The sequence below is a fragment of the Ostrinia furnacalis genome, unplaced genomic scaffold, assembly GCF_004193835.3.
Source record: "Ostrinia furnacalis isolate ACB-3 unplaced genomic scaffold, ASM419383v2 OfSCF1299, whole genome shotgun sequence".
NCBI lineage: Eukaryota > Metazoa > Arthropoda > Insecta > Lepidoptera > Crambidae > Ostrinia > Ostrinia furnacalis.
The window spans coordinates 303,315-316,336 of record NW_021131538.1 but is presented as its reverse complement, the minus strand read 5'-3'; the positions used below and the strand labels follow the sequence as shown (position 1 = coordinate 316,336).

Genomic DNA, 13,022 nt, shown 5'->3' with positions numbered 1-13,022 from the left:
GATAGATGAAATCTTCACAGATGATGTATTTCTGCTGTCGCTACAAATAACAACAAATCCCAACTAATATTATAAATGCGAAAGTAACTCTGTCTGTCTGTCTGTTACGCTTTCGCTGATGTTATTGAATTCGCTCTTTCGGACCATACGGCGCAATTACTTACGTGTCCAGTTAAAGCTACTTGCAATTTAAAACACTGGTACGTCGAAAAACGAGACTACTGCAAAGAAAATATCGCAAAATTTAAAAACTGTATAAATTCACTTAGTTTTAGTGACGTCTTTAACAGCGAAGACCCAAACATTGCCTTTAACGAGTTTCATGAATTGTTCTGTTTGTTTTACGATTTGTGTTTTCCCTTGATTGTTACTAAAATACAGGTAAAGGCTAGACCGAAATGGATAACAAAGGGAATAAGGCAATGTTGTAAGCGCAAGCGGCAACTGTTATGGCAATATAGGAAAAAACGTACTCAACAAAATCGAAACAAATTTGTAGCGCTGTCGTCACGATTAAATCAAATAATCAAATCTACTCAAAAATGTCAAAACAATTATTTTATAAACAAGGCATCTAACAAGTCGAAAGCTACATGGGCCATAATAAATAGTAACAAATTAAATACTCCCAAAGATCAAATACATAACATAAATGTCTGTGGAAATATTATCAGTGACCCCGCAGAAGTAGCAGAGTCCTTTAATAATTTCTTTATTGATCAAATCACGATACTGAATCCAAATTATAGTCAAAACCATATTAATTTCCCAAATGAACCTTTTTCACTTTTTATGAATCCGACTATACCCGAAGATGTCCACAGAATTATCATGAATTTTTTAAAAACAACTAGCAGTACTGGTTACGATGACATATCTACAAGTGTTCTAAAACATGTGTCTCTGAAGGTAGCTTTTATTTTAAGCTTTATTATAAATTTGTGTATAACGAACGGTGTTTTTCCTGACAAATTAAAGCTTACTGTAGTTAAACCACTGTTTAAGAAAAATGATAAACATGACATGAACTGTTACAGACCAATAGCACTTGTGCCTGTTATCTCTAAAATATTTGAAAAGGTTATTCATAATACCATAAGTAACTTCTTTGAAAGTAAAAACCTTTTTGCTTCTGAACAAGTTGGATTCAGAAAAAATAAATCTATAAATATGGCAATTTTCAAGTTTTTAAATGTAGTCATGAATACTATAGATACTAAAAACCATGCCTGTGCTCTGTATATGGATTTAACTAAGGCGTTTGACTATGTGAGGCACAGCCTATTATTAGAAAAGTTATATGCATATGGGATAAGAGGAAATGTGCTCGATCTTGTCAAATCATATCTTAGTAATCGAAAGCAATGTACACAAATTTCAAAATTATGCCCAAAGACTAAAAAGATTGTTAATTACAGATCAAAATTCAAAGATGTTACATTTGGAGTACCGCAGGGGAGTGTGTTAGGTCCTTTATTTTTTATTATTTACATAAATGATCTGCCTAAATTAACTCACTATCAAACCATATTGTTTGCAGATGATAGCACTGTGGTATTTACAGGAAATGACAAAATGCAAATGGAACTTGACATTAATAATACTTTATCTAATATTATACACTGGTTGACATTGAATAACTTAAAAATAAATCTTGACAAAACCAAAGTAATGACATTTAAAAATAGACTTGATAGAGTTGATAACATAAAAATACATTATTTAGATCAAAATATTGAACAAGTAAATTTAACAAAGTTTTTAGGTCTCAACATAGACAATGGCTTAGGTTGGAAGTCACACACTGACACACTATGTACAAAATTAAGCCAATATTCTTACGCACTGTATATGCTTAAAAGGACAGTAAATATGTCTGCTATCCTAACAGCATACCATGGATATGTTGCTCCCCTTTTAAAGTATGGTGTTATGTTCTGGGGCAACTCAGTAAATAAAGGTTGTGTGTTTAGAGCACAAAAGAAATGCATAAGGGCAATGTGCAAAATAAAACAGACTGAAAGCTGTAAACCGTACTTCTTAAATCTAAGGATTATGACTTTAACCTGTATTTACATACTTGAAGTGTCAATGTTTGTTAAAAATAATTTGGATCAGTTTGTAACTTTAAATAGTAAAAGACATAAATTGAAAATTTGTATACCTCCAAATAAATCAGCACTCTTCAATAAGAGCGTTTTCTGTATGGCGCCTCGAATATACAACCATCTACCAAAAGATATAATTGAAACTACATGTATACTTGTATTTAAAGCTAAGCTAAAGGACCTTTTGTTAAAAAAAGGTTACTACTCTGTAAATGAATATCTTTCTGACAGTTTATAATGATTTGTGTGACAATTTGAGTACCTAAGTATTTATTAATGAAATGGTTTTTTTTTAACCGACCTTCCTGGTTCCTCGGCAGCAAGCAACCGTCACTTCACTGGTCACGGGTACAGCTCTGGCCCAGCTCCACGCCCGACCATCGAAGACGCCTCCGCTCACTATCCCGACTCACCGTGGATAGAGCACCGCAACCTGCTCGTCTCGACTCACCGCGAAGACTTGAGCACACTGGCACTTGTAAGCTCATCACGCACAGACTGCTGAGCTCATCCTGACGTCATCCACCTCCGGTTCTTCCGGGGGGAGTGGTGTGGCGACGCCACTACAAACTAGTGACCAACAGATGGCGCTATCACTACTTCACTATGGCACACTCCGCCGCTCATACAAACCTGCATCGCGGTGACGGAGTTTTAGATCCTGCCAAAGTATATATAGACAAACCAAGATGGTGTAAATTGGACCTTGGTTCCCGAGCATAACACCCGCTCGGAAGGAAGCACTAACATCTAGCTTCCTTATTGTGGTTGAGCATCATATACCACAAATGTTATTGTTAATGATAATTGCAAGGTTATTAACTCGTTTATTGATGATAACACTGTCATCCCTGTCAATTCTGCGGTGGTAAATCGCATGCAGCAATAATTTAAGACTACATAACTACAGCCCGATGAAGTTAACTGCCCACGTATTCGTACCAGAGCGGCGATGTGACGTCACGGATGCCAGGTGCGCAGTTAACTCGATTGGATTGTAAGAAAGTAAGATAATAATATTAGTTATAATTATGATGCAAGTACCTACTTAAATTCTAACAAAGTAAAGTATGTAACAACTAAGCTACATAATCAGTAAGTTATTATTAAAAAACCTTTTGAAAACAAGCTTTTATTTAGGTACACCTTCCGGCTCCATCATCAGACCAAAGATCAAGTAGAAAATTACGGGGTGACACGGCAAGTGATGATTTGGCTACTGATTTGAAGATGATACTTAGTTGGCAGTACTAACTCATGAGCTGTGATCTTACTAATCGCACCTCCCCCCATGGCATATCAGGGGCCAGTGGGCTGAGTGTGAGTTCATAGTGAGCGCGTTTAAAAAATGTATGAAAATTTTAGTTTTTGAACGTTTCCCGCTAGGGGCGCTGTACAATCTGTCATACCAGGCCTGGCTCACTTCGCGCGGTACATCCGATAATTACCTACAGCGAAGCGCCCCGCGCCGGCGGGTATTACATCAGTCGNGAATTTCCCGCTTAAACCTCGCAACCGATTTTGATGAAATTTGGCATAGAGATAGTTTGAGTCCCGGGAAAGAACATAGGATAGTTTTTATCCCGGTTTTTGAAACAGGGACGCGCGCGATAAAGTTTTTCTGTGACAGACAAAATTCCACGCGGGCGAAGCCGCGGGCGGAAAACTAGTAGTTAATAAAAAACAGAATAAAAAAATCAATTTTTAAGTGGGATGGGAATACAAAACGTGTTTTTCTGTCATTTTTTGGTCGAAAACTTGAATTTTATAAACAAACTATTGTAAGGATCCCTCGGTGAGCGAGTCCGACTCGCACTTGGTTGGTTGGTTTTTATTTGTAGATGCATTTTTTTTTATCCTAAGGCGCCGCCACTTATTTAGTACCTGTGTAATATTTACTACGTGTTCAGATGATAGCATCTTCAATCTGATTGTTTTTAAATTAAAATAATAATAATGTCTTCATTTAGGTACTGTGTGATTAGGGTTGATTTCAAAATAATAATGTTTTATGTGAAATGGTGAAGTGAAACCGACCGGTCGAATTATTTTTATATTGTTTGTTCTAGTGCTGCCGTAAACAGCTTGGGTCAGAGTGGGCCACCTTGTCTGACCCCTCTCTCTATCAGGAAATCTCCCGATTCCAACCTCACACGAGCTTTACTTTGGGCGTGTATATTTTTGATTGTGTTTACGTGAGTATTTTGGATCCCCTGCTCTTTTTGAATTCATGTTTGGGTCAATTTCCCAAACACATTTTTTGAGCGGCGTAGCTGAAAATCATATGTTTTTTATGACATAGAACTTTAATTTTTTTTTACACGAAAATATACAGAGGTTCCATTTTGAGGACAACATTATTAATGAGTATTTTCTTTTACAAATTCGACAAAAAATAATTGAACTAAGCGTTTCTAATTTTGGTGCAGTGTCCACATCCTTAATTTCTTACAATATGTATTTTTTTAGCTGAAGATCAAAACAGAACTTAGGGAAAAAGTATATTTTTGGATTATACATCTATCTATTATCTAAGATTACCAAATTAAGCAAGTTTCCCAAATAACTGTGATTAAGTCACGTCCTTAAGTTTTGTCCGCGAAAAATTTATGATTTTGGTGTCAATAATGAAATAGCTCGTCAGTTTCTTTAAAGATCAAACAGGATTTAAACACTCCCATCATTCGTTAGGTTTAGTACCGCCCCCGCGAGCAGTGACGGCAGACGGGTGCAAGACCTCTGCGTCTTCCCGCCAAAAACGTAAATGTGTTGTTTTTTTTTAAACGGACAACAATTCTGCAATTTTGGTGTCTTTTTGTATAAGATTTCTAAGCTATTCTTAAATGGCAATGCCAGATTTTGTATGGAAGGTGGCGTCTTTTTTTTTTCGCGCGGCCATCGACCAAACTTTGTTTTTTGATTTCAAAATAGTGTTTTAAACCAAACTTACTATGGCATGTATACCTCTAAACTCAGTCTGAACTGAGTTACGAGCATTAGAAGTTTAATTATTTTCATACTAGATTTGCTTTTTGCGCGCAAGTTTTGTAAGAAATTGCAACAAAATATTGCGCTATTTTTTTATTGCGCTGATTCTGCTGCATACTGATGTCTGGAGCCTTTAATGGATGGTATTGTTTGTTTACACATAAAATGTCATTATTTTGTTGCAATTTCTTACAAAACTTGCGCCCAAACAGCAAATCTAGTATGAAAATCATCAAACTTCTGATGCTCGTAACTCAGTTCAGACTGAGTTTAGAGGTATACATGTCATACTAAGTTTGGTTTATTACACTATTTTGTAATCAAAAAACAAGGTTTGGTCGATGGCCGCGCGAAAAAAAAAAGACGCCAATTTCCGGCATTGTCTTTTAAAACCATTTCTTGAGCTTGGCACTAAGATATGACCGACTGACAGCATATTTTCTAATTTTTGTGCTTTAATATAAATTTTGGTGTTTTCTTAATTTTGGTGTAAGGAAAATCTAAAAAACTACTGGACAAAATTTAATGTCTTAATCATTTTAGAAACAGTATAAGTTTCCAATAAATTTGATCTATAATTAAAGAATAAAAATACACAAATAACAATTTCCACCAAAATTAGGCAAAAATATGCACTTGTTGAAATTCACCCGTTTGATGCTATTAAAAGCCTTTGAATAATTTTAACCGTCACTATTGATAACCGGTGTTTTTGATTGGAGTTTGACATATTTTTGACGTTTGTTGTAAGTCAAAGTAAACCCCGGTTACCACCATGAAGCTCTTCATGGTTACCACCAAGGCGGAGCAGAGCGGAGAAGTGTTTTGAATACTTAACTAATCAGATTTCATTATTACACTTCTCCGCTAGCTCCGCTCCGCACCACGCTGCTGTCATATTCTACAGAAAATATAGACGGCTCGGCTTGGTGGAATGGAAACCGAGTATTTGCTGTAGTTAACAGTGTAGGTATTTTTATACAGGGTGTTTCTGTAAGTAAGGATCAAATATAAATAAATAACTTGAAATATTTTCAGATCATGCCTGGTCAAAGGTGCCGATGTTGGGTCTGGTACTGTCACCGGTCAAAATAATATGATTGACGCAAACACACATATTGGAAACGACTGTATTATTGGAGATAATGCGATTATCACAACTACGAGTATTGGGAACGGTGTTAATATTGCAAGCAACCAGGTTATCAGAAGTTCTTATATTGGCGATGGTTGTAGAATTGGAAATAACGAAGTTATAACAAATTCGTATATTGGCAGCGGTTGCAAGATTGCTAACAATGATGTTGTCACAAACTCAAATATTGGGAGCCATTGTACTATTGGAAACAATGTGAATATCATAGGAAGCCGAATTATGAATAATGTGTGGCGACGCCACTACAAACTAGTGACCAACAGATGGCGCTATCACTACTTCACTATGGCACACTCCGCCGCTCATACAAACCTGCATCGCGGTGACGGAGTTTTAGATCCTGCCAAAGTATATATAGACAAACCAAGATGGTGTAAATTGGACCTTGGTCCCCGAGCATAACACCCGCTCGGAAGGAAGCACTAACATCTAGCTTCCTTATTGTGATTGAGCATCATATCCCACATTGGTGACCCCGACGTGATGTGAGACGCAACCTCCATCACCACCATCTTCGGCATCAGCCTCCGCCATCCTCACCATCTCCGCCACTCCGGCATCATCAGCTCCAGTCTTCAACGAGCCAGCATCCAGCCTTCAAGGGACCATCGCAGATCGCAAACCGACCTTCCTGGTTCCTCGGCAGCAAGCAACCGTCACTTCACTGGTCACGGGTACAGCTCTGGCCCAGCTCCACGCCCGACCATCGAAGACGCCTCCGCTCACTATCCCGACTCACCGTGGATAGAGCACCGCAACCTGCTCGTCTCGACTCACCGCCAAAGATGCTGAAAGGTATGTTGGCCATGTAGGTAATCAATAAATTCTAGGATAGTATAGGAACCTAACCTACCATGACTACTGCTCAGAATGCGTTCGTTCGTTTCAGCCAAATGACGTCCACTGCTGGACAAAGGCCTTTCCCAAGGTTTTGCATAATGAATGCGTACTTACCTAACATACGTACCTCATTACATATAAGTAGACTAATTATTTTTTCACTAGACAGCAACCCTAACAGCGTAAGAAGAGTTCAGAGGCACGCGATAGAAAGAGACAAAACTTGTAGGTGAATAAAATTGTAGGTACGTAGTGCTGTGCGAGCTGAATTCCACTTTATCGCGTCGTAGCAAGACTCGCATTTATTTAAATCGTCTTGCGGAGTAATCCTTCTGTACCTGTACTATTACTTATTCTGTGGTCATACATGCTCACTTGTGAGCGCGTTTGATGTAAACTCACACTAGGCCCTCAGGGCCCCGATTACGCTAAAAATTTTCATCTTCAACGTGCCCGGACGTCAGCTGTTTTGACAAATCCGTATCGCAGAATCGAAGAAATCGAAGAAGCGTGTCTGTATTGGAGACGTTAAAAATTAGCGTAATCGGGGCACAGGCCACCCTGAAAAAGGACCCTAGACGCCAATGGCCAATGGGCAAAAGCAAAGGCTCGTCTTGGCGGGGGCACTACCGTGCTCCCAGATATTTCAACACAACTGAACGCATCACTATTTCCACATAAACAAAAGACTCATTGCAAATAACAATAACAGAGGAAAAATTTATGACTAACTCGACTACTTAGATAATTAAACCAAACAGGAGTGAGGACTGTGGAGGAATTGTCCACCCACAAATTGGACCGACGACATCATAAAGGTAGTAGGTAGGAAGGCGCTGGACGCAGGCCGCTACCAACCGGGCAACATGGAAAGCATTGGGGGAGGCCTATGTTCAGCAGTGGACGTCGGTTCTATATTGGCTCACATAAAATTCTAAATCCTATTCTTTGTCTTACTACCGATTTGTGTTCATAATAATCTCTCTTCATAATTTTATTTTTCATACTTTTTTTATTCATACATTTTTATTACTACCATCGGAGCTCATAACGGTTAGTTATCATAATTTTTTTAATACTGTTACTACCAAGAACCATTTAATATACATAATTTTTATTTTCAGATCTTTTTTCTTTATAACATTCATTGGTCTTATTGTTTTAATTAATAATGTTGTTACTAAGAACATACGTACTTCAACTCATAATGTTGTTGTTCAGAATAATTTACTTTATAACAGACATACCTACTCGTATCTTTAAAAAAATCAGATATAATTTAATAGAGTAGATAAGCATGCAGAGCATGCAGCATGAAAGCAAGCATGCAGCATGCATTGGTATCTCCTCGTCTCCGGCGCTGCGGGATGTGCAGCCCTTCCGCCCTTGCGTAACGAGGCTCAGGCGCCCACGCTTGCTTCCGCAGCTTCGGCTTTTTGGATCGCCACCAGCCTCAGCCGCTCCAGCTCACCCGGGCGCCTGAGCCTCGTTACAGCGGGCGAGGGCTGCCCTCCCTCCGCGCCTCCGGCTTTTAAATTACACTCTAGGGGTAGGGCAGACAAGACTACGTGGAGTCGGTTTTGCAGCGATTCGTTTCTGTCACGTTAGTTTTGTGGCACAAAATATTGCCTGTTTTGGACCATTTCAAATTAATTTAATGTTAAAATACGATTTAATACGAATATAGACATCATGATTTTCAATAATATGGATAAATACACTTATGAGTAATAAATTTATGAAAACAAATATTAGGATACATCACATTTATGAATATTATAGTTATTTATTCGAATGATTATGAGTTTCGATCATTAGTATAGAAAAATATATGAAAACAAATATTAGTAAAAACTAAGTGTATGATTAGTGATATTATGAATATCAATGATTATGTTTTTAAATATGTAGGTTTTAAATTTTTTATGAAGAATGATCATTATGGTATCAAATTGTATGAGAAATATTTTCGGACCTCCAATGATAGGAATTGAAAAGTTATGTAAGAAAATGCGCTACCGTGGACGTCCTATGGCTGAGATGATGAAAGCCGGAGCGTGCCTCTAGCCGTGTTTTTATTTAAAAGACAATTACACGCATAAAAATAAACGTTGGCTCCACCTCCAGTTGGTTAAAATCCTCTAAGCTTGAATAACGAGAGATAACAACGTCATTCACTTGAAAATGTTGATAGAATGGTTACTGAGCAAATTTTATTAATTCTTTCACACGCCACCATTGTTTAGAGAGAGACAAACGGCTCTTTGTCTTTATGTGTCGATTTAATTTTTTGTTTGTTTACTTAAGTATTTTTATTACGAATCAATTCAATACGGTGCCTCCACATAATTGCATCCTTTAAGCAACATTGAAGTCAAATTGTTTTTAGAAAAATGTCTTCATTCAGGTAGGAGATTATTTTGATTTCTTAAATAATAATTTGTGTACTACGTGAAGTGAAACCGACCGTCCGAATTATTTTTTTGATACTAATTGTTTGTTATGATCAGCTGAAAAACAGGCCAAGTGCGAGTCGGACTCCTACACGAAGGGTCCCGTACCGTATGATAATTTTGCTGTTGTATGGGTATTTAAAAATTATTTAATTTATTTTTAAATTATAGTGAATAAACAACTAAAATTCAAAACATTTCAAGCCACTATCTATTGCCGTTGCTGTTATAATGAGATTTACCAAAAACCGATTTGTTTGTAGTTAATCCCTGAAATAAAAATAAAAATAAAATAAATTTGTTTACTGCCCATAAGAATTTAGTAATTTACTGCTCAATTGTTTATTAAAATGTTTATTTACTGAATATTTTAACTGACAACTTTATTTTTTGTTAAAACGTGCATTTTGTATTTTTTTACTTAACAACATCTGCTGCTATAAAATCATCTAAGCCTTTTTTAATTACATTTATTTATACAATTATGTTCCTTTTATATTCACGAGTAGGTTTAGTTTTAGCTATGTAGTTATTATTTATTTAATTTTTGTTCTAGTACTGACGTGAACAGCTTGGGTCAGAGTGGGCCACCTTGTCTGACCCCCCTCTCTATCAGGAAACCATCTCCCGTTTCCAGCCTCCCATTAGCGTCACTTTGGCCGTATATATTTTTGATTGTGTTTACGTAAGTATTTTGGATCCCCTGCTCTTTATAACTTTGCCATAGGAATTCGTGAATTAGGTGTTTGAGGCTATCAAAAGTAATCAAAAGTATATTTTGCTGTAGGCAGGCACCTTAGCGATTAATTGCAACTTAACAGTTTTATAGCCATAAAAGTTGGCTCAAGTGTAACTACCTATTTTTTGATTAGGTGACTCTGGATCCTTCTAAAGACACTTTATTGGGGCAAAAACCTTTCCTATTGAAATGAAGTTTAGAACTAGGCTTTTAAAATATGGTGCCAATATTGGTGGGAAGTGGGGATGCATACCTACGTTTGAAAGTGCTTGTCGCGGGAGGTGCGATTTAATTGATGTCGAGTGTATCTATATGTTACGGTTAATGTGATAAATTGAAAATTATGAATAATCGCCGGTTATTATGAATAATTACCACCAGGCGAGGTAAAAGTGATAAATTAATCACATTTATCAGTGATTATTTAATAATGTAACCTTAATACTAACAAATATCATAAAAGAGAACACCGGCTCGTGTACAACGCTCATGTACAGCCTCACATTTTGAACGTTTTGATATCATATATTAATATAATTTGGCAAAATGAGTTTGGACTGTTTCTTGCGTAACATTACTTTGCCATAATGCCTATAACACATTGTTATGATTTAAAGTGAAAAATAGGTTAAGGTGCGGCGGGGGTGGCCCTTGGGCCACCCCTAAGCCGCCTATTTAGTTTTATACACACATAAATGATCTCATATTAATCACATTTTACCAAATCATGAGGTCATTATTCATAATAACCGGCGATTATTCATAATTTTCACATTTATCACTTTGACCGTAACATATATTTAACTAATTTAATATTTTCTATTATTTACAGATCTTGCCTTGCCGAAGGTACTCCTGTTGGGTCCGATGGTCACATTATTTATAATATTATTGCCGTGAAAACTTGGAAAGAGTGTACTCTTGGAAAAAATGTAATCAACACGAATACACAAATTGGCAAATACTGTACTATAGGGAATAACGTGATTCTTACAAATTCAGAGATCGGGAACGGTGGTGCTATTGGAAACAACGTCATTGTCGTAGGGAGTCGTATCAGGAATCACGTTATTATTAGGGATAACAGCAAGGTTATTAACTCCGTTATTGGTGATAACGTTGTCATTCCAGAAAATTCTATAGTGGTCAACAGACATGATGGGTGAAACATTTGTATTTTAGTCAGTATACAGTAACACATTTTAGTAACAACTATAAGTCTGGTCTGTGAGCACGTAGAATTTTGTCCAATGACCCCAAGCTGGAAAAGGTCGTAATAATACTGCTTTTCATGAACTTTCAAGGAAAACTATAACGGTTTAAGATACATAGTTAGTTTAAGAGAAATTTCTTAAAATATAGTAAAAATTCCTTAGATGAAAGGGTATTTCTCATCGCCACGGTTCTCATCGTCACCTTCGTGACGAATTTTATTTCTAACTTATTTGAACTTTTTGTAAACAAAAATTGTAGCGCTTGATGTGAAGATTGTATTCTCAGTAAATCAGTCAAATAGTGAGTCTCGTTTGGAAGCTTTAACGTTTTGAATTTTTTGATGCCACGAAAGTGATTCTGTATTTCACAGCAATATTTTTTTCAAACTTTACTACTGTAAATGACTCTTAAGTGTTTATATAACACATATTTTGTCTTATTTTCATAGATAAATAGCAATAACATAATATAAATAGGTACCTACTTAAATACAAGATACAATTTTACCGATTAACTCATCTACTAAGTTACAAGATTCTACGCAATTGGTTTTAAGGGTAACACTGGTGGCATTCTGAAATGCTAAAGAAGCAAAAAACGGAATTATCAGTACCTCAATAAAAAAGAACTCTTACTGATTATCAGTCCCTCAACAAAAATATATTTTTTATTTTGGCCAGAGGGCCTCGTATTTTATTATTATTGCAAGCTTTTATTTACTTTCACATGTCTGGTGTAGGCAAATCTTGCAACTTAAAATTGACCAACTTCCCGGTTTCCCATTGAGCTGAAATTTTTCATGCATGTGTAAGTCGGATGACAATGCAATATTATGATGACATGGAGCTGGAAGGTAGCCATAGGAGCTCTGCAATAAAACGACATAACCCCATAGAGTTTGGGCTCATTTGATTTGTATTGATGAGAACTTCCATCCTATATGGTAACCGGGGTCTGATGATGAAGCCGGAAGGTGGCCATAGGAAATCCGCACTGAAACGACACAACCTCATCGAGTTTGGGCTCATTTGGTTCGTATTGACGAGAACTTCAATCCTATAATGATAACTAGGGTCTAATGATGGAGCTGGAAGGTAGCCATAATAACTACGTAATAAAACGACACAACTTCGTCAAGTTTGGTAATTCGTATTGACGAGCACTTCAATCACATATGATAACTAGGGTCTGATGATGGAGCTGAAAGGTGGGCATACGAATTCTCCGCACTAAAGCGACACTACCTCATCGAGTATGACTTCAATCCTACTTATATGTTAACCAGTCTGATGATGGAGTGGAAGGTGGCCATAGGAACTCCGCAATAAAGCGACACAGCCCCGTTGACTTTGGGCTCATTTAATTCGTCTTAAAGAGTACGTTGGCCTAGATCAGTGTTTTTCAACCTGTGGGTTGCTCTCTCTTCATTTGCACAAGTAAATCTCGCGATTAGCTTTTAGTCATATAAATTGAGTAAAGTAATAAGTTGATGGGTTTGAAACAATTTATATTTTATTTTATTC

At 36.9% G+C, this 13,022-nt stretch overlaps 2 protein-coding genes across 4 annotated transcripts in view; both read left to right on the top strand.

Annotated features, from left to right (window-relative positions):
* The window catches only part of LOC114352247 (sex peptide receptor-like), a 281,000-nt gene that overhangs the window by 39,673 nt on the left and 228,305 nt on the right, over positions 1-13,022 (top strand). The gene's annotated exons all lie outside the window — the stretch shown is intronic.
* LOC114352261 (translation initiation factor eIF-2B subunit epsilon-like) lies at positions 3,997-11,676 on the top strand. 3 transcript variants are annotated; one of them, XM_028303789.1, is made up of 4 exons: positions 3,997-4,078; positions 4,178-4,303; positions 10,102-10,230; positions 11,117-11,676. In XM_028303789.1, exons 1-4 carry the CDS (start codon positions 4,065-4,067, stop codon positions 11,448-11,450), a joined length of 603 nt encoding a protein of 200 aa, XP_028159590.1. In that variant the 5' UTR covers positions 3,997-4,064; the 3' UTR covers positions 11,451-11,676. The 3 variants fall into 3 exon arrangements, with proteins under 3 accessions (XP_028159590.1, XP_028159589.1, XP_028159591.1); XM_028303788.1 differs by lacking the exons at positions 10,102-10,230; positions 11,117-11,676 and adding an exon at positions 6,135-7,027; XM_028303790.1 differs by lacking the exons at positions 3,997-4,078; positions 4,178-4,303 and adding an exon at positions 9,262-9,499.

Excerpts from the sequence above, each read along its gene's own strand:
- LOC114352261 (XM_028303788.1), top strand. Across the intron at positions 4,304-6,134 it reads ATATTTTTGATTGTGTTTAC|ATCATGCCTGGTCAAAGGTG; the intron begins GTGAGTATTTTG and ends AAATATTTTCAG.